Raw genomic sequence first — 22,378 nt, forward strand, 5'->3', positions numbered from 1 at the left:
AAAATTCGAAAATCTAATCCAAGAAGAAATTGCTTAGCAAACTATGATATATATAATGTTGCACACAACTGTTAAATTCTGTTATCATAATAATCACTATGACGACCAATACTTGAAGAAGGCTTATGGGAGTAAATGAAAAATAATATGGAATCTTTTACATTCTGATATAAGTTTTATGTTTGCAAGTTATCAAAAATATTTTTTTTTATTACTTATCATAATTTTTTTTATGGGGCATTTGTTGCAATGTGTGGCACTATAAGGGTCAATTAATGACAGACCGCCTCTTTTAATACTTCTTCACACAAGCCGACCACAGCCATGTTTAGCTCAAATATATCAAGCTTTATTGCACTTGGGCCCAATGCCTTGAACGATATAAATTGATTTTCAGCTCTTACACTTCTTCCTAATTAATAACAGTCATAGTGGATTTCATATTATGGCAATACTGTTAACAAGAAGTTTATATTTCATAAAAAACCTCAGTCTAATTTCAACTAGAGGGGAAAGTAACATACGACACATTGTACAACTCATTCTTATTCTGAGTCAACCCTATCTGGCGTCTTAATTGTTTTATCTTCAACAGATAGATCCTGACTACTTGAAAAGACCTTCTGAATAAGATTCATGCATGTTTCACTGGATGAATATGAATGAGGATACTCGTTACTCAGCCAAAGACTTACAAAGACTCTTACAATTGGGGTCAGTTTCAAGCTCGGCTATTGTCATGGCCATCAGGTTTTTCACCATTTTCAGCTATTTCTTCTGTTGTTCTTCATTTTAGTAAAATATATGGTTTTGAATTAATTCGCTGTTTTATATGCCAATATATTATATTTGTAAACATATTATAACATGTTAATTCCCTGCAAATTTAGAGCAGATCTTGGTGGACTGTAACCACACATCTCTTTGTTGTCCTCTGACTAGGTGGGCTAAATTGGTGTCATTCAACCTTCGTTTCTTTGAAGGAGTGTTTCCCATGTTCTATATACCTCAAAACTGAAAAAAGGTTAGATGACATAAATGTCGAATTGACAAATAACAAAATACCCCCGCAATGACTTGAATTATTATAAGCACTTAAAATTTTAAATGCTAAACATAACTGGGACAACTTCAGCACAGTAATCTAGCGTTTATTAGTAAATATTAATTTTATAACTTATAGATTAATATTTAGGTTGTGTATCATTTTATATGTGGTTTTATACTCAAGCACATTTTGTTATGAAAAAAGTTTGCATAAGCTAGTTACTTCCTTTTTTAAAAGGTGTTAGTATATGGAAGAAGAGTTTCAGCATGAAGTCTAAAAGTGAGGGGAAGACATGCCTAGGCATCATTTTATAAAATATAAAGTCTTAAAGTTAATTTATGATTATATTAAAATTCATTACCTTTGTTTTTCCATTAAGAGAACTTAATATTTGCCTCTAACTATTACTGCACAACATATATGTCACAATATAAGATTGCAAGAAAATAATCTAGGCAATTAGAAATGAGTAACTTGAGCTGAGGTAGAAATATAAATTTATATTACACTTAGTGTACTCAAACATAAAAATTAGATGATTAAAAAACTAAATGATTATCTAATGAAAGAGGGAAAAAACTTAACAATCAAGTCTCCACTACAATTTACAACTGTGGGGTTAGCTTACTTCAATGAAATCCTTTTTCTCCATTTGTGTCAATATTAAGCATTAGTTCTCAGTGTATAAACATCTATAAACGAAAGGTCCATCTGACCTATATTTATTCACTAATTACAAATGTCTAATTTAAGCGAATATATACTACCTACGCTTTAATTTAAATAACAGTCAAATCTAATTACCTTCTATCAATCTCCTAATCTGGTCACGGAAGGACCCGAGTACTAATTATGTTGAACCAAACATCTAAAAGGCGACTATCTATTTTTCTCTTCTACTGTAGACTACTCAAAAGTTTCACACGTAAATATGCTTCATTCTTGTATCCTTCAATACTATCTAAAGGAGTAAAGCCACCTCATCTCAACCTAGAGCATACCTCATCTCTGCCACACTTAACTTAGTATTATGCTTCTATTTTAATCTGTGCCAAACATTCTGGCACTATAAAATTGCAGGCCCTACTCATCAATCTATAGAATTTTTTCATGTAAGTTTTGAGGGGTATCCTTTCTATCATACATCACAAAGATCAGATGCATTCCTCCACATTCGCCATCCAATTAAATATACTGCTCCGATTTAATTATCATCTATTTCAAAAAATCACTCTGTACAACTAAGAATCCAAGATATATTAAATTACGGTGCTACATCTTATTAATGTACTTGTATCACTCCAAAGACACCCATCACAATCCACACTCACTAGTTGTCTATTACTATCACAAAATTAACTACACATATTTTAATTCACCATTTTTTAGATTCTACTCAGAAGGCGAAAACCTTAGATCTCTAAGATCCTCCATTAATTCAACTTTACCTTCAACTCCCTCTCTAGTCTTATCAACAAGAAGAAAAATCATCAGCAAAAAGCATAACCAAGGTACATCCTCTTGCCAAATGTCATATGAGAAACATCCATGACTAAAGCAAAAAAGATATGGGGTTAAGGCTGATCCTTGATATAACCCAACCAAGAAATAGGGAAATACTTGGTCAATCCACCTTATGTTTTGAACACAAGTAATAGTCTGCATACATATCTTTATGATTTATACTACACATTATGACTCTTTCTTATTATAAAGAATCTCCATCAGCACTTTCTCTTGAACTTATTCATATGCTTTTTCATAATCAATAAAAATATACATATGTTGACATCTCCTTATTTTCTCTATATTCTCCATCAAACCTCTTAAAATAATGTAGGTTCTTCCATAGTCGATACCTACCGGCATGAATCCAAATTGATTTTGAGAAACATATAGTATCACGCCGCAACCTTGCTCCATAACTTCGCTCCCATAGTTTTAAAGTATGACACATAATACTTAATACCTCTATAAATTCGCACAATCTTGTGCATCACTTTATTCTTAAAAATAGTAATTAAACACTCATTCTCCAATTCATTTGACTTCTTATTGTCTTCAAAATAGTAATTATAAAAGTTTAGTAAGCCATGAAATTCTTCATCTCTAAGCATTTCCACACCTCTATTGAAATATCATCAGGTCCAACACTTTTCCACCCTTCATTTTCTTTTAAACCTCTTAACTTCAGTTTTAACTAATACGCCGATAAAACAGAAATCTTTTATTTTCATTTAGCGTCTTAGGTCATTATAAGTCAATCTTATTTTCACAATCTTCATTAAAAAGTTTAGCAAATATTCATCCACTCTTTGTTGAATATCATCTTTAAGAAAAAATATTTTTTGATCTTCATCCTTATACACTTCACTTGAACTAATATCTTACTACTCTATATCTCTTTGTTTGGCTTAACTTTATACCATATATCTTTCTCCCTCTTTAGTACTAATTACTATTATATAAATCACTAAAAGCAATGTATTTGCATTACATATTGCTTTTCTAGCATCCATTGAGCCACTTTATATATTTCTAATATCAGAATTTATTAAACTATAACAATTTTATACAAACTTTTATTTTTAATCTTTTCTTGCACATTTAGTTCCCACACACAAACTATTTTTTACTATTAGGAGCTTTTCCCTTTGATACTCTAAGGATCATCTTTGCAATATTCTTAATATCACTAGTCACTTTTTCTCACATAACATTAGCAATCCTCATGCACAGATAAAATCTTAAGATCTAAAATCTTATTCTCAAAAATATTTTTGTTAATATTCTTTAATGCCCCCATCTAATCCTAGAAATCGTTTTACTTTATTTTTATTTTATGCTCTTTATCTTAAAGTCTAAAACTAATAAACGATGTTGAGTACATAAATTTTCACTCGGAATAACTTTACAATCTTTGTAATCTAAAACGAAATTAAATTTTCTAATAAGAAAATAGTCAATCTGGGTTTGTATTATATCCATTTTTATAAGTGATGAGACGCTCATTCCTTATCTTAAATTAAGATAATTAGCAATTGAAAAATAATAAGCTAAACAAAAATCCAATATGGTCTTGCAACCTTCATTCGTCGTTCCAAATCCATGGCCACCATGAATGCTTTTAAAATCATCTCATCTCTACCAACAATGTTCATTTAAATCTCCTCCAATAAAAACTCTTTCTTCAAGATGTATTTTTTTGTATTAATTCTCTAAGTCATTCAAAAACTTAATTTAGAACTCATATCCAAACTACTTGAGGAGCATAAACACTTATAATATTAACAATCTTATCATCAACAACAATATTTAAAGCTATATTATATCTCCAATCCTATTAATTTTTAATAACATTATCCTTTAAGACACTTATCTATAATAACACCTAAACCATTTCTTATAGACTTCTACGACCGAAATACCAAAGTTTAAAATCCTAACTATCAATTTCCTTAGCCTTCTCTCCCAACCCATTTAGTTTACTGAATGTACAAGATATTTAATTTCTATGAATTCATAATATCTATTAATTCATTAATTTTTCTTGTAAGGGAATCTATATTCCAAGTTCCTATCCTAATTTTAGTTTCATGGACTAGCTTCTTTGCCCACATCCGTCCTTGATGTGGGAACACTTGCCTATTTAACACTGCACCCGGGCGCCAGTGCAGCGGCCCTTGCACACTTGTCATTGTATTCAGGCTATACAGCGCGTCGCTTCCAGGGGACACCCTAGCATTAACACAATTTCTTAATGGATATCAAGGAGAGAGATAAATTTAAAAATTAGTCTTTAATTATGGAATTCATAATTAACTACACAATAGAAACGGATTGTTGTCTACAAATTTATTTGATTGCTACCGTTGGAAAGCTATTATCCACGAATTGCTAGATTGTTGTAAATGAGAAGATAGTATCAATGAATTTCTTAGTTGTTGTTGATGGAAAAGTGCTAGTCACAGTCCCACGGATGCTAGTTTATTTCAGCACTCATGAACAAATTGGGTTATATATGTTCATCATCGTGCCTATCTTGTTGATTAGCTTATCAAAACTCATTATGAGTAAATCCTTGTTCAGGATATCTACAGTTCGAGACTTTGGAACATAATTTAGTTTGGCTAGTCTATTTTTTATTTTTTTCTTAGATGAAATGCCAGTCTATCTCAATGTGCGTTGTTATGTCATGGTGGATAGGATTTTTGTAATTTGTATTGCAATCTTGTTGCCACAATACACTTTTAGTAATTTTTTTCACTCGATGGTTTAGTTTTTATAACAATCTTTTGAGATACGTTCCTTTGCAAATACCAAGTGCTTCTTCCCTATATTTTGCTTCAACAATTTCTCAAGCTCATAGATTATTTCTTCTTCATCGCTATCCTATATTTAGCTTCAACATTACTTATTGAGATCATAGATTATTTCTTATTTCTCCATATAATCAGATTTTCCCATAAGTATAATAATCATAGGTGGATCTTTGGTATGATGTTTCTCTAGTCCAATCAACATTTGCAAAAAATTTAATTTCTTTGTTGTATACTTTTTAGTGGTGTCATTTTGAGGCACATTTGAATGCGGTCAACAACTTTCATGTTTTCTTCAATTGGTTTATTCATGTATTACCTTCCAACACTAACATAAAACCCAATATGACTAGTGAAAGAGGTGATTTCAATTTTTGTTTTTGGGTTCATTAGAGTTTTCATGGGTTTCCATCAAAGCATTTCAATTTCTTGAAGTAGATTAAGAATATACTTCATTTGCAAAATAACAATACCTTATTTTGATCATATCACTTATATTATTTTAAAATTTTGAAGTTTTAATTGCAAGTCTTTTGCCAAAACCCCCTTTAATTTAGTTAGCTCTTCCTTAAAGTCGCCTATCAATATAAGATCGTCTAGGTACGCAATCAGAATCTTCCTTTTTCTTTTAGGTGAATGTTTGATAAAAGAGTGTGATCAACTTAAAATTGAGTGAACCCAAACTTACCAACATATTTGAAATATCTTCCAAACTAGCAACAAGGAGATTGTTTGAGGCTATATTGTTCTTTATTTTTTTTTGTCTATATAACCTTATTTGTGTTTCTTTGATTTCTCAATCCATGTAGGATCTCCATGTATGCTTCTCTATAGAGGTTCCCATTAAGAAAAGAATTTTTAGTATCAAGTTTATGTTGAGGCCAATCTAAATTTGATTCAGGAGATTGCAAAAATAGATATTGTGTTGAGTTTGACAATAAGATGGAAAGTTTCTTGTTAGTCAATATCATTTTATTGGGTATAATTTTTTGCATTAAATTTGACTTTAAATTTATCCACATTCTCATCTGTTTTATATTGGACTGTAAAGATCCATTTTACATTCAATCATTTTTTTGTTGAAGTTTAGAAAACTCTCACTCTTTATTTTCTAAGGGCTCAAGTTTCTTCCATTACTATTTTCTTTAACTCAGGATTTTGAGAGTTTCATGAACATTATTGGAATATGTATTTTGAAGAAAGAGTGTCAGAACATGAAATTTGGGTGAAAGCCCATTATGACTATCAAAATCATAGATGGAATATTTGGTGTATGACCTTACCCACTTCCTTAAGGTAAATGGAGAATGGATATTATTATCAGTATCTCTCGTAGTGGGATAAAGGCTTGATGCTATTGTTGTTATTGTATGAATTTATTCTCACTAGTTTGTACTTTATTGGTCATTGAATCAGGTTTGAGTTTTTTGGTGTGTTGGAGATATGTTGATTGCTCCCCTTGGTATTTCTTTTTCCTCCTAGTATAGATACAAAGCTTATTCTCCATAAATTGGGGGCATTGACAAGGTGATGATGGAGTTTGTAGTTTTGGCGAGGCTTTGATAGGTTGTACATGCTGATAAGGTGATAAGAGGGTTTACCGTTTTGGTAAGGATTTGTAAGTTAAATGAGTGGCAATGAGAAATGTTTATTATTCATAGGTTTGATGAGAGATGATAGTGAATGATCAAATAAGTTCCAAACTTAAAATTATTGTTCTCGAGTTTCCACCCCCTAAATTTCGGGTTTGAAGTAATAAGATTAGTGTTTAAAAAAGGTCACATCAATGGAATCATAAAATTTTTCGGTAATCAGGGAATAACGTTTATTCCCTTTTTTTATTTGGAAAGTATCTAATGAATATACCCTTTATAAATTTGGTGTCTGATTTACATTGATTTTGAAAATGAATTTGAATAAAAATGGAACATTTAAATATTTTTGGAGGAACATAAGAAGAGATGGATTTGAAATTTAAGTAGCCTTGAGGGAATTTTATTAATCAAAATTGAATCTGTTAGGATAGATTCTCTTAAAAGATATTTAGGAATTTAAGAGGTGTTGACACGAGATTTTTAGTGGATAATCTCTTGACGTAGGAGATAATTTGCTAAGACTGATTTGAACTATTCTTTAGCATTGTGGATTTTTAGGGCTTGGATTTTGGACTGTAATTGGTGTAGATCATGTCGTTGAAATGTTTAAAAGTTTGGTCTTTTTTTTTTTTTTTTTTCCATTAAGAAGATTCAAATTAGATGGGCTTGTTTATTAATGAATGAAATGAACCATCTAGCTCTAGTGATGTTTTTGACTGTAGATGATCTACAATTACTCTGGATCATACCAAAAGGTTGAGAAGGTTTATAAATTTGACTAGAATAAGAAATATGAACCATCGCTATCTCCAACCAAGACCTCGTATTTTGCATTATGTTGCCTGCCTCCACGAAGTGCACTGCTGCTGTCGCCCCTCAAAGAACCATACTCAAAAAATACCTCCACTACACGAGCACTCCAAGGAACTAAAGAAGATATCAAGTCTCATATTTCTTCTTCAACCGAGCTGTATCTACCTACAACACTCTGATTTGTTCCTTTTACAAACATTGAGATGTGATGGTAATGATAACAATTTGTTGATTTTTTGGTGAGATTTCCTTGGCTTGATTTTTGGCTTTGATGTGAGTTGGCAGTAAGTTATAAACCAAGATAGCTGATCTTGACTCAATTTTGAACAAATTTAACTTGCAATTCTTCCATATTTTCAGAGGATTATAATTTCCACATATGAAGTGGACATGCTAAAGCATATGGATCATGATATGAGCAAGTAATACATAGAATTATTGGTAGAGTGCAACATGGCGTGCCATACAAGTTGCAGCACTTCATTTAATCATTCAATATTTCCTTATTTGTTTTTTCATTGTGTTATTCATATCATTACATGGCACTTTGTTATGTCTGATGCCGAATGAGAGTCATCATCTAAAATTCACATGGGCAGTCATCACCTTGGTTAACTTAGGTACTCATCAATTGGAACCACTCCAACTAAGGCTTCATTTGGGACGGCTTTTTTACTGCTTCTTAAAATAAATTTTTAGTTAAAAAAATTTAATTTTTGTACTAAAAAGTTGCCTTTAAGAAGCAGTAAGAAAGTCGTCCCAAATGAAATCTAAGAGTTCACCATACCACTACTCCAGTCATAAGGGTGGTTACGACATTGGCAATTGAGTTTGGGCAGGAAGTCGTCACCTTGGCTTTCACCTTACCAATAAACAATCCATTATGCTTATGGTATCTGCCACCGAGTTTGGTAGGAGGTTGTCACCTAAGGCTCATGTGGGGACCATCAAGTCCAACTTGAATTCTAATCAAAGTTCATAATACCAAGCTAACCAGGAATCATCACATCACATCTTCCAAAGCAAGCATTTTCAATTTTTTTATATCTTTCCTATATCGTGGTTCATTTCTTCATATTGCAAATAGTCATATCCCATGATAAACATGCTTAATCATTACAATCATCACATCACTAGTCATGAATTCGTAGTAGTTAAGCTCGGATTCAAAAGTGTATTTCGTGCTCATAATAGAAAGAAAACGACTATATAACACATGATAACTATACAATGTATGTGATAAGCTAAGAATCACCCACCATGATGAGCTTAGCTTCTAACATCCTTAATTTCTCTTCCTTTCTCCCACCCTCTCTCTCAATTTCCCTCATTTATCCATTTTTCTCTCTCTTAATTACTGAGGTAGATAACGACCAAATGGCTAGCCCACTTGCAGCCAATTGGTAGGACCTTCATTGACCACCAATGGAAAGTATCCATTCTACCAATCAAGTAGTTTGTCTCTTTTTGGCAGCTAACTTGCTCTTATCCACATAAACCTACCCAATCGTTTATACGATTGCAGATAACAGCATATATACATGCATCATATGGATGGAGTGTATGTAATCATCTCAGGCTAGGCGCCAATATAGTTATTTATAAAAATATCTTCAATTGAGCTGGATTATTTATGCAGTGAACTTATTGATACATGGTTAATTATAACCATTCTAGTTTACATTTCCCCCGTCTGAAATTATATGAAAAAGGTTAGATATCCATGAATAATGGACGAATATGATGGAGTTCTAAATGTCTTATGAAATATCAACTGCATATAAATTCCCCATAGTTTTGTGTTGCAGCTAAGTTATAAATAGCTCCCGACAGAACTAATAACGAAGAAGGATTATGAGGAAGATAACGACGATGATTTTACTGATCCCGACTGTTAAATGATTACCTGCAGTTTTACCTGAAATTGGGTTACGTGTGTTATTATACCATCTTTTGCTAGAATTTCCGTTCGTATGTAATTTCCAACAATGCTCGACTAAACTTGAGGCTCATTTGGTCGATTGTAGATTGAAAATATGGTTTAGAAAATTATCATTTTGACTCTTTTTTTTCTGTGAACAAAATCACTTCATTTGAAGGGGTTTAAGGAGAAATTATTTTGTGCGGAGGCCGGGCGCAGCTCTACGTCCGGAGGCGAATTAGGTGCAGCCATGTCAGCGGTACCGAGCCGTGGTACACAGCGAAGGGATGACGTGGCGCATTCTGATTGTTCTCCGGACGGCGTTCGGCGTCCTCTCAGAATAATTAATCGGCTTTGAGAGGGTTGTTGGAGCATAAAATTTATTTTGATTTTTAACCTTATAATTTAACAAATTTCTTATAATTTTTCATAACATGATTTCTAACTTCAAGCAATCAAATGGGTTCTTAGTACATCATTTGTAAATTTATAACATTTGTTGCTACTTTTCACGATTTACCCTAACAACAATATTCTTTCCATGAACTCAATACAACGAATGCAGGTTGTTCCATGGGGTGATTTGGATTCCTTGGCAATGCTTCAAAGGCAATTAGATGTAGACATCCTTGTCACAGGCCACACACACCAATTCAAGGCCTATAAACATGAGGGGGGTGTTGTCATCAACCCTGGTTCTGCAACTGGTGCATATAGCAGCATCACTTATGATGTTAACCCAAGTTTTGTGCTTATGGATATCGATGGACTTCGCGTCGTGGTCTATGTTTATGAGCTAATCGACGGAGAGGTGAAGGTCGACAAGATCGACTTCAAGAAAACTGCCCCCACCCAATCTGCTCCCTGAATTTCTGTTTTTTAGTCAGTTATGATCTATTGGATGACATGGAAAACAGTACTTCAAGAGCAATGTTTTCTGTGCTCTAGATGAGCTATGAGAGGCTTCTTCATTTGTTACTAAAATGGTTTATCATCATGACTTCATTATCAATCAATGTTGTGCATTTAATGCTTGTAAACATTCAAACCTTTCTTTTCCCTGGCACAGAAATTTAGGTCTTGGGGGGGGGGGGAATTATTTTGTGCGGGCATTGGATTGTTCGGTGGCCACCTGTTTGTTGTGTATCGCGGCTATATAACGCTGTGTATCGGGTGACATGACGTGTTTTGATTCGCCTCCGAACGGTCCGATATTTGCACAAAATAATTTACCGGTCTTGGTGATTGTTAGATTGGTGTTGAAATTTTGCAGAAAAAATTAGTATGCCACTGATAAATAGTTAAATACTTTGTAATTGCAATTGTATTCAGCTACCATGCTGGTTTGGGTGAAAAGTTATTACGTCCGGACAAAAAATTGGAAATCCGGACATATACCGAGCAATTCCAAGTGCTCGGTACCGAGCTCTAGGTGATGTGGCGCTTTGTTATTGGTCTCTCGACGCGTTTGGTGTCCGGACACAATAATTACTCAGTTTGGAGACCTGTTTGGTGTTCGGACATAATAATTACTCGGTTTGGGTAGCTTTTTTTGCAGCTTGGTTTTAGGTTAGCTGCTGCAGCAATTTTTGGTTATAAATTTTTATTTTTACTGTTTTTCAAATGTTATTGTGACCGAAGCTAATTTTTTACAATAAATTTATTAGATTGTGGTACCTAAAAATTGTTATCTTAGTTTTTGAAAAGTGAAAAGTTTATGGTACTCACAACTTTTTATTTCCACAACAATTTGATAATTTTCTTCACAGTGGTTTCAAATAGAACCTCAACTTGAAAACGGCAAATTGCAAAATGCCCTAATTAGCTGATCCAAAACATTGAGAAATTATATGATTTCTTATCATATGGTATGCATGCAAGTTGCAAGATTTTGTGAATAATCATTATTAAACAGTGCTAGCCCTTGGCCTGACTTGGATCTAAGCATTTTGAAACACTTATGCATATTTAATGCTTGAAATGAAAATTAAGGTTTCATTTGGGATGATTTTTTTACTGCTTCTTAGAAAATTAGGTTTTTAGTATAAAAATTTTAATTTTGTATTAGAAAGTTGTTTTAAATAGTAAGAAAGCTGTTTGAATTAAAGTTTAAAGCTTCATTTGGAATAACTTTTTACTCCTTTATAACGTAGTTTTTCAGTACAAAAATTTTTAGTTCAAAAAATTTTTGTACGAAAAACTTGCTTTAAACAATAATAAGAAAGCCGTCCTAAATGAAGCAGTAGCTTAAAATGAAAATTTTCATAATACATATTATCTAAGATAAGAATATAAATCTCTTAATTAGAAGTTTAAGCTCACAGTCAATAAATTATGATGGGCTTCATAAATTCAAACATATTGTTATGGGATGCATTTTTAAAAAATGGATATTGATGGTAAAAAGTAATTTTCTATCATAATTTTTTTTTAAAAAGTAATTATTAGAAAGCAGTAATCCAAAAAAAATATGATTACTATTATTTGAAAAATAAAGCAACCAATATCATCACATAACGATCGTCGGTGTTTTATACGACTTTTTTTTTTGGAGTATTTAAGACAAACTCATACACACAACGCATACATATAGACTCGAACCCTGAACCTTTTAGTTGGATGCCGAAGCTCTCAACCAATACGCCAAGAAGAGTTGTGTTTATACGACTTTTTTGCTATATAAATTTTATAAAAAAATAAAAGTTATTTATAAAACATTAAAAAAAGCAAAACAAGCTGAAAATTTCCATTAAAAAAAAACAAAATTCCTATCATGTAGCCCTTCAAATACATAAAACATAACAAGAGCCACTATTAGTTTCAGGTAGAAGCCAAAAGACACGGCCTACCATGTGCTACTGCTGAGCTCGTAAAGGCTGAGTGGTCCCCACTTCACGAGTCTCTTGCTTATATTTATATATGCTGACGGTGGTGGTGAGAAGAATCTTTGGGTGGGGCCGATGATATTAATTGCTTGCAATGATAGGAGATTTCTTATAGTGTGATGTGAAGGATTTGAAGGGATTGGGGTTGCTTTGGGTCTCATTAGATTGAGAAATTATTATGTGCGGATACTTGATTGTTTTGAGAGCGTCATATTATCTGGTATACAACAGTTATATAGTCGTGTTACACAGAAAAGGGATGATGTAGCCTACTCTGATTCGTCTCTGAACAGCGTCCAGTGTCCGCACAATAATTTTTCCACTAGATTAGGGTTGGTGGGATTGATTTAAGGTTTGTGAAGGTGTGGTGATCACTTGGCTTAGAGTGTTGGGTTAGATTTGAAAAGTGGAGTGCAAGGAGGATTTGATTATATGGTGTTAGGGTTCGTAGATTTTTTGACGGAGGTGTCAATTATCAATTAATATTTGATATTTGGTTATTTGTAGTGGCCTCATGAGGGGATATGGGATTTGTAATGTTTGTTAGAGAGGGAGAGAGAAGGCTAGGATTAGGTCTAGATGGGCTGGGCTAAAAGAGAGGGGAAGCAGGACGATAAACGAATCACAAAATGAGGGTAAGACAGGCTGGAAATTGAACCAAAAGAATGAGATGTTCAAAATTTAAAGGTTTAATCAAGATTATATTAGATGATGTAATTATTATTATTGAAATTATTTTAATGATATAATAATGATTTATTCATAAATCCAATTATTATTATTATGCAACAATGTATCCTTTTTTTTAAAATATTTTTTTAAAGTTCTTCAATTTTTTAATATAAATAATAATATCCGAATATCCATGAAATATTCCCAAAGCTTGACCAGTCAAAGCAGAACTATCCAAAAAAAAAAAAAAAAACAAATTTGCGCGCAAATAATAATTTGACCAATTGCTTGGCGAGATGGGCATCCATGCAAAAAGACATTTGCGCTGTCGACCTCACCATTAAAATTTTCTTTCTATTTGGAGTTCTGGCTGTTCAAGATTTAGAAGGATGATGACTCTTTTTATCTATTGTGTCGGTGGGCATCAGAGGATCATAAATTCCTCAATAATGTAATTGTTGTTACCATATGCGAATCACACAATAATTGCATTCATTCATTATTTATTTATTTTATTATTATTATTATTATTATTTAATAATAATTGATAAATTATAAATATATTATTAAAAAATTTTATTTAAAAAATATATTTTTAATAAGATTAGCAATAGGAGATTATTCTATATGGACACCGAACACAATTTATCATATGGAGATCAACTAGAATACGTCACATCAGCAGTACCGAGTCGAGTACCGAATGGTACCAAATAATACCGAACTGAGTACCGAACCAGGAGTGACGTTGTGCATTCTGGTTGGTCTTTGAAGGTCATTCGGCCTCCGGATAGAATAATTTCTCCATAAGTAGGTGTGGAATTAGCTTCTTTTTTTGAAGAATAAATTAATGGAACATTGGAATCGATTCATATATTAATCATATAACTTCACTCTAGTTTCAAATATCAATTACATACAAACCTTCCTTTTGATCAAAAGAAAGGAAAGGATAGAATTGAACTAAATACCAATAACAATGAACTAAAAACCCAAGAAGCAAGAAGCACCATTTCTCTTCTTCCTTTTTTTCGCTCTGGGTCTTCAACAGCTCACTTAGAACTGAGAAACCAGAGAATCAAACTGGAGTTGGAAAGCATATAATGACCAACAACAGTAATTTAAGACATACACAACATCTTCCTTGTAATTTCCTAATGCTTGTTTTCCCTTTTTTTTGGAAGTTGTTCTTCCTGCCAAGAACAAATCTTCTGATGGTATGGCAGAGATTGATCAGTGCAGAGGCTGTGTTGCTGGGGAGCAGACAGCTTCAACAGCAATTTTCTTCATAACATTGGGACAGGGATCCCCTCCAAAATTGCTGGGGGTTATTGCTACTTCACATCTTTCCTGCCCAATGCACTTCTGCTCCAAAAAAAAAATAATAATAAATAGAAGATCTGAGTAAAGATATTCAAATCAAAATTTGCTCAAAATGAATCCAAAATTTTTTGGATGAACTTTAAGAGAGGAGTAATACATAAAAAAGTTGTATTACACTCATTTGAAATCCCTAATTATATGAAACAATCTTAAACTAATTTTCTTCCAAAAAGTAAGCTGCTTTTTTAAGGAATTTGCTTTCAAAAGTCTTTCAAATGCAGCTTTAAAGCTTCTTCGTAAAACAACTTTCTGACAACTAAACTGCTAAAGACAAGCTTAACAAAATAAGCCTCTAAGCTTTTAAAAAAGCATCAATGTTTTCATTACCTTTTCTAAGGTAGTGTGGGAATTTGGTGAGTGGCAAGCACCCTGCAGAAAACTTCCACAAGCCCCATATGGAGTACCAAAGCTTGCAAATTTGATAGCTGAAATAAACTGTCCAGGTGAACAGTGAAGGTGGACCTTTGGCCGACGGAATTCTTCGGGCTTGCCATAGCTATCAAGGTGCCAGTTTCTAATCGTTGGATGCCATTCTGAAACATCGGCGCAAACACCAGAGACTGATTGCTTGACAAGCGAAATCTTGGTTGCATCGCCGCCCAACTCTTCAAATATTACCAAAAGGTTTCTGGATGGCTGCAACCATGATCTTGGCACATGATACCTGTTTAGTTTGGTGATATTAGGATCAGCTAATAGATGTGAATATAAATGAATACACCAGGTTGCTTGAATAAGTTACATTCAGTAGAATAAGATGACAGGAAAAAAAAAATCTCTGTATGGTTGTATTGGTTCAGTTGAGAAAAGCAGGAAAAATTGAAAATTTAGGTGGTTTAAGCAGAAATAATACCAATCTAATCTTGCTTTTTTCACCTTTATCCTCCAGCTGTGTATGACTCACACTTCGTTTGGAATAGCTTTCTTATTGCTTCTTAAAGCAGCATTTAATTTTTATACTAAAAATCAGCTTTAAGAAGCAGTAAGAAAGCCATCTCAAACAAAGCCTTAGTTTCATAAGAAAAGCAAGAGTTCAAATTTAATGAAACAGTAATGGTTATGCAAGCCAGTGAGAGATTTTTGTGTCCAGCCAAACATTACGAGTGAGTGATTAGAAAATATAACTTCATCATTTAATGCTCTTCTCTAATTTGCTGGAGGTTCGTGTAACTATCATTATTAATAAATTTCTTGCTAATTTTCCACAGATTAATGTAATGCTAAGCCTTAATGTCATGGAGCAGAAATTTGAAGTTGCTTGCTGGCTGAAATTAGTAAGTGAACCTTCCAACACACCCTAATTTGTTGGAAAAGTAAACTAATCAATCTGAGAAGAATATGAATCTATACTTAGTAGCTGAAGGTCATTACCAGCGTTGGGTTGGTTCACCGCAGCCAGTTTGACACTTTGGCGACCGGTATGTTCCAGTATAACTACATCCCCTACAATCTCCATTCGCATAGACAGTCCAATATCTTCCAATGCTTTGGCCATTTATCCAAATTTGGCCCTTACCCATACTTCTCATATCCAAAGCCAACGGCTCTTGTCCACCAGGTGCATCAAAATATGCCTAACAAAGGAACCCAAAATACATGATCAGAGATGCTGGGAACAAAATAAAAAACCTGAGCTTATTGCACAAAAAGGTAAAAAAGACTTTAACTGCTATGTAATAAAAGAAAGTTAGTTCAAAACAGATAGAAATGCCTCTTTCTTACTCTGAACCATGTCAAAGGCTGCTGTGCTTGCCCAGCAAAATCCCCTTGCATCCATTCGACAGAAGAAGTACCTTCGAGAGAGTTCAAATTCATTGATTCCCCTTTAAGACCAACCTGAGTTCATGATCACAAGAAAAGAAACTTATAACTTTCTTACACCCTTGAAATCATTCCAAAACCAAGTATCATGGCAAAGGGAGCTAACCTGGTATGACCATTGCTGCCAAGTTAAATCTCTTTTTCCATCATCTAGCCCATGCAGCACAACAGGGCCTAACACACCGGTGTTCCACGACTCAAAATGAGTTCCAACATTCTTTTTCAAAACAACAAAATGCAAGAAAGATCAATCCAACCGAAAGATGCAACTGTAACCGTCTTCGATATATATATGGATGAATTGAAGATATAAAAGAATTTACCGGTAGACCAACCGCCACACTTAGCAATGCAATTCTATTAGATCCACCATGAAGATTGACATTGCCATTATATGTAATTCTCCTATTTTCCTTGCTCCCATAAGCAGAGCCTATCATTGAACACGTGAACATTAATGATTTGCACTTCCAGCTTTAAGATAATAACCTTTCCAAGAGTATACCTGAAAGCTGCCCATTTACAAAAACATGCAATGCATGACCAGCAGACTGTATGATGATAACAGGAGGCTGACCGCCACTCAAAAACCTTTCATTTGAATTCACATCGACGCTGAAAAGGACACAGTAGTAGCAGGTTAAACAAATGCAGCTATATGAGATATTAAGATGTTTTGTATATCATGAAAATAAAAAAATTTAAAGAAAAAAAAAACAAAAAGTTAGTCTTTGTAGTTTACTCCAATAAAAAAGAGAAAGAAATTTGTGATGATGATTGCCAAACTTAAATGTCAAATAGGAGGAAAGAAATTTGTTCCCACAATATATTTAATAATGAGAGCTTTATTCTCACCTTGTAATGTACCAGAGATAATCACTGGTGTCTCTGGTCACATTTATTTGCTCTAGTAGACCAGTGGTTGTAAGAAGGGAATTGTCTGCCATTGAAGCAATTTCCTCATCATACCTTTCCCACAGAAGTTGTTCATTACTGGAGCCTAACATTTGCATTTGTGACGTTTGAACGCCAACCTAACGTAAAAAAGAGGAAATCATTTTCAAAACCATTTGTAGCAGTTCTGAAGAAAAGCTGAAGAAAAAAACCAATCCTTGTAACATTGAGTATCAGATCAAATGGCCAATTCAAGCATATTTCTGTAACGCCTCGCTTACTTTTGCGGTGTTGAAGACCACGTTTTTGCAATCAGGAAGGATGCTAATCGACCAAGGTGGCAGATTGTAATGCGCGTTATTGAACAGAACCCTTGCATAGGATTTAGGGTTGTAATTTGCCAGAAAAGCTGCACAACCTCCTGTTTGGTAATTGAAGACATGCGCCTAATTTGCCCCAAGGTAATCATTATTAAGAATGAAGTCTCAAGAGCTAAGTAATGGAATAATGAGGATTATAATTGAAATATAATAAATTATGCATGAACCTGTTGAAATGGCCCTAAAGATAGCACGGTTGGATCAGCTGAAACTAAAGCGTTTTCACATAGCTTGATGGCTCTATGGAGTTCTTTCAGGTGTCCATGCTTTGGTTCTCGGATTGAACCTGTTAATTGAAAATGAAAGTTATAATTACAACACTTCCAATTTGCCCTTTCTAAAAGTACACAGAAGCAATCAGATATTGCATTGAAATATAAATTATAAAGATGACTTTTAGTAAATAATACAATACTAGAGAGATCATAATGTGATTTGTAATAGAGCAGTTATTTAAGCTACACATAAAAATTACAAAACGGTAACATAATCATCATCCACTTCCCAATTATTTAAGGTCAATTTTATGAAATCACCTCATACATTCATTCTTGTTTAATTTTACCTAAGAAGTTAGCCTATTTTGCAAAAGCAATGTCCTTCCTAATCTTTCACATTAGTTCTATCTACTTTTATTATTGTTGCATCTTCTTTCCTCTGTTCATATGCTGAAATCACATAAGTTTATCTACCACAATCTTATCTATAATTTATTACTTATCACCCCGGTAATGTAATCATAAATTACTCAATTCTTTTTGTTTTTAGCTTTTCGCAATTCACCTTCAATCAACGTGCTATCATTGACTTATTTTATTACCCACTACTATGTTCCATATAGCATACTCTGTTTAACAATTTTATAAAATTAAGGCTTTGTTTGGGACGACTTTCTTACTATTTCTTAAAGCAACTTTTTAATATAAAAATTAAAATATTTGTATTAGAAAGTTGCTTTAAGAAGCAGTAAGAAAGTCGCCCCAAACTAAGCCTAAATTTAAATCTTCATAATATAAAACTAAAAAATAAAGTGAGATGATTACAATATACTTAATAGATTAATATACATAACCATTGCAATGGGGCTTGAAGAAAGAGGACAAATATTCACACTAAAATGTCAGGTAGAAGTCCTTACCAAATTCATCTATTGGAGCATCATAGTCATAGCTGGTTGTAATAAAAGGACCACCAGCTGTACGCCCAAAGTTGGTTCCTCCATGATACTTTTAAAATAAATATCAGTAAAGTAAAATGCAAGGACATCAAGAAAAAAAGATGTTAATACAGATTAACAAATGAAAAATTGATTTGAACAGTTCTTACCATGTAGTAGTTAATAAAGGAGCCACCCTTCTGTATAAAGCGTGCCACAGCAAATGCCAAGTCTTCGACAGGTCGCTGGTGAACCGTGCCTCCAAATTCTGTGAACCTGAATAACCAATAATTTGAAAAACAAAAAAACAAGAGATTGAATTAGGCCTTTGGCACTGTAATATCATCAGTGAATGAATAGAACACCAACACAAAGTAGAGAACTTAAAATAAGTCACACAAGCAAAAATATGATGTAACAACATAAGTAAAAAAACAACTCACCAGCCACTCCAAGCTTCAGTCCACATCATAGGTTTGTAAGGCTTGTTGGGGTTGAAAGCATCACAGTAGAATCCATTACATGCATTAATCTGTAATCATAGATTTAAAAACTATATGAAAACCTTATAGATAACATGATATTAAATCAATGATTTCATCCATATAGCAAGTTGACTAATTATCATCATTGACTAATTGAGCAATGTTAATTATCCGCTACTGAAGTCACATTAGTTCTATCTGAATAAGAAATGCGATAAAAGATCCAACAATTTAGGTGGGATATGATAGGATAAATTCTCTTGTACCACAACCTTGGAATCAATAATAGAAATCTCCCTATTTCCTGTATATACAGCAACATCCTCCTGGCTTCTGAATCTGTTATCCCTTTGTTGTTGGGATGACATCCATACTACTCATGATATTTTGCTTGGCATTTCCAAATGAGAAAGAGAGACAGGGAGAAAGCTATAAGAAAATCAAGAACTCAAACAAGAAAAAGAGTTATAGAGAAAACTACCGTACAAAATCGCTCATTTAAAACATTCCTGTCATGCTTGCTCTGAGTAATAAAAAGAATGTGGCTCGTCAACAGTAAAAGTAGGTCACAAGACCGCCAAACTACTATAAATTGTCTATATTTCAGTCTTTTTATTCAGTGTACAAGGACCAAGTTCGTAAAATTATCTTGCTTTATGTTCTATTTGGGACAGCTTTCTTACTGCTTCTTAAAGTGGTTTTCTAGTACAAAAATTAAAATTTTTGTACTAAAAAGCTGCTTTTAAAAGCAGTAAGAAAACCGTCCCAAACAAAGTCTTAAACTAACAGACAAATTTACATAACGCAACAATTCTAGCATGTATCTTTGAAAAAAAAATTGTTTTAATCTCTTATCAATTTATAACAAGTAGAACCACAAAAGAAATAGAGAAGCTGCTCCTCCAAAGTGGTTGAGAATGGACAACTATCCCACAACCTTTAAATTATTAAGCCAAAATGAAAGAAAAGATTCATCTACTTGGTCACTAATAAAATCTTGGATTTCTGGACGAAGAAATGAATCACATACCACAGGATCTGGAGCATCATCCTCTTTGCACATCACCCATGGGACACCTGTATCCATTCCAACTGCCATGTTTGCTGCCCAATTCACATAAGCATGACCAGCAGGCCCAAAAGCCTTTCCTTCTGGTCCATACTCATTCTCAATCTGCATACAGTATCAGATAATCTGTTAAATACCCCAACTGCATGTGTCTACCAAAGCCAAGGGTTTGTTTTGTTACAAGATTTAGCCAAGATTTAGGCTTTTCTTGAGACAACTTTCGTATTGTTTTCTAAAATGACTTTTTAGTCCAAAAAATTCAAATTTAAAAAATTTTTGTACTAGAAAGCTATTTTAGAAAGCAAGAGAGAAAGTTTAGGCTAAATATTGGCAACCAATTTTTGAGCCACTTAAAGCCTATTTTCTTCATGTTTTAGGCTAAATCTCGAATCTACTAAATCCCAGAAGATTAGGATTTAAGAGATTTGCATCACTTCTCGACATGCCTCTTCTTCACTTTCATTTAAATTCTAAATCTTAAAAACTTTTATCAACCAATTTACGAGAAATTCAACTACATTTAATATCTATCATGCCAAACTATTTTTAGGATTTAATTCCTAAAGAATTTACTAAATTTGGATCTACATAATTTACTAAATCCTACTAGAATTAGATCCTGTTCGTAACCAAACAGCCCCTAAACATTACTTATTTACACATGCCTAAAGTTCTTCGAAGCACATGCCTGTGAGAGGATAATTGGGCCACCCTGGGACTCGAACAATGACTCCCTCTTCATCATCTCTACAATTTTCTGTGTAAAACCTTGCATGGCATTCTAAAAGAGTACATATAAACCAAATAGTTAAGTTATATAATAACCAAAATTTTGCTAAACAAAAATCAAGAGACAAAAAAATAAACACTGAACATCCAATGTATGTGAATAGAGTTGATCAATTAAACAAAAAATGAAGGAAATATACCTTGAAAGGCTCATTATCTGTTCTGAAGCTGATGCCAGGCACATACTTCAGCCAAACAGGGAATCCTCTGAACGAAAATTAAAATAACTTCATCTAAGGAAACAGAAATAAAGCAAGATTTGACAAGAACTCAGGAGGAAGAAGAGAAATACCCAAAATTCCACTCTCCACAAATGTATGGCCCTATTCGGAGATGCAAATAGAGCCCAGCCCTTTGCACCGTCCTAATAAACCTCACCAAATCGTATCTCCCCTCAAAATTATACTATGAAAAAGGCAAACTCAACACAATTATACCCCTAAGAAGAAGATAATGACCAAAGAAAACAAGAAGAAGGGGTTACTAAGCAATGCAAGTAAAAGAAGCACCTTTCCAGGAGAAGGCTCATGGCCGTTCCAGAACACATATGTTTGGATAACGTCAAGCCCGCCATCCTTAGCCTTCTGAACGAGCCCTTCCCACATCTAGTTGCAGAAACCGAAAATAAAGATTCGAGCTTCAAGCATTTTTCGCGGAGAGAAGCAAAGTACACGAAGACAAAGAAATAAAAGAGTAAATGTTACTTCTGGTGTGCTTCTCGGGTAGTGAATGGAGCCGGAAATGAGGATTCTTCGCTGTCCGTTGATGATAATGGCTTTCCGGTCGTAGGTCACCCCGCATTTCGCCGACGGAAGTAGGAGAAGGAACAGAGTTAGGGCGGCAGTTGCTGCCGCCAACGGCGAATGTCTGCTGGGTTCTCGCATTGTGGATGGTGGGAAGAGTGAAAAAGATGTGAAGGAAAGGGAGAGAAGGAAGGGGATAGAGAGAGGTGAGTTTAAGGCCTAGTGAGCCAAGGAGGGCATGTGCATTTCTCTTGACGGTTGTAAGGAGAGAGATGGCATGATAAAGCGGAGCGGCATAGATGCTTCAGTAAAGTGAAGACCACCATGTTTAGACTTTAGTGTTTACCCCACAGCCCACACATAGCGCGCGCTCCCTCTTTCTCTCTCTTCCCTCATGAAAAAATG

General features: G+C 33.9%; 2 protein-coding genes across 2 annotated transcripts in view; one reads left to right on the forward strand and one right to left on the reverse strand.

Annotated features, from left to right (window-relative positions):
- The window catches only part of LOC110099315 (vacuolar protein sorting-associated protein 29), a 19,034-nt gene extending 8,430 nt beyond the window's left edge, over positions 1–10,604 (forward strand). The window contains exon 3 of the mRNA XM_028695426.1: positions 10,262–10,604. Within this exon, the coding sequence (XP_028551259.1) occupies positions 10,262–10,564 (303 nt within the window). The 3' untranslated portion in view covers positions 10,565–10,604. The remainder of the gene's footprint in view (positions 1–10,261) is intronic.
- Positions 10,605–14,100: 3,496 nt separating this feature from the next.
- On the reverse strand, positions 14,101–22,294 carry LOC110097112 (beta-galactosidase 5). The gene is made up of 19 exons (XM_020823693.2): positions 21,935–22,294; positions 21,740–21,835; positions 21,523–21,635; positions 21,371–21,437; positions 21,130–21,222; positions 20,403–20,546; positions 19,331–19,419; positions 19,058–19,163; positions 18,870–18,957; positions 17,899–18,017; positions 17,633–17,797; positions 17,313–17,491; positions 16,963–17,072; positions 16,781–16,890; positions 16,564–16,674; positions 16,359–16,472; positions 16,008–16,210; positions 14,964–15,300; positions 14,101–14,618 (listed from the first exon to the last, which is right to left on the reverse strand). Exons 1-19 carry the CDS (start codon positions 22,112–22,114, stop codon positions 14,487–14,489), a joined length of 2,556 nt encoding a protein of 851 aa, XP_020679352.1. The 5' UTR covers positions 22,115–22,294; the 3' UTR covers positions 14,101–14,486.
- Between the last annotated feature and the right edge of the window lie 84 nt (positions 22,295–22,378).

This window comes from Dendrobium catenatum, unplaced genomic scaffold (genome assembly GCF_001605985.2).
Source record: "Dendrobium catenatum unplaced genomic scaffold, ASM160598v2 fragScaff_scaffold_635, whole genome shotgun sequence".
NCBI classification, from domain to species: Eukaryota; Viridiplantae; Streptophyta; class Magnoliopsida; order Asparagales; family Orchidaceae; genus Dendrobium; species Dendrobium catenatum.

Bases quoted from the DNA above. Each gene is read 5' to 3' on its own strand.
- LOC110097112 (XM_020823693.2), bottom strand. From the start codon at position 22,114: ATGCGAGAACCCAGCAGACATTCGCCGTTGGCGGCAGCAACTGCCGCC. The intron at 17,798-17,898 runs GTTCATGCATAA...GGGGCAAATTAG, and splicing joins CTTTAGGGCCATTTCAACAG to GCGCATGTCTTCAATTACCA. The intron at 17,492-17,632 runs GTAAGCGAGGCG...TTTTTACGTTAG, and splicing joins TGGTCTTCAACACCGCAAAA to GTTGGCGTTCAAACGTCACA.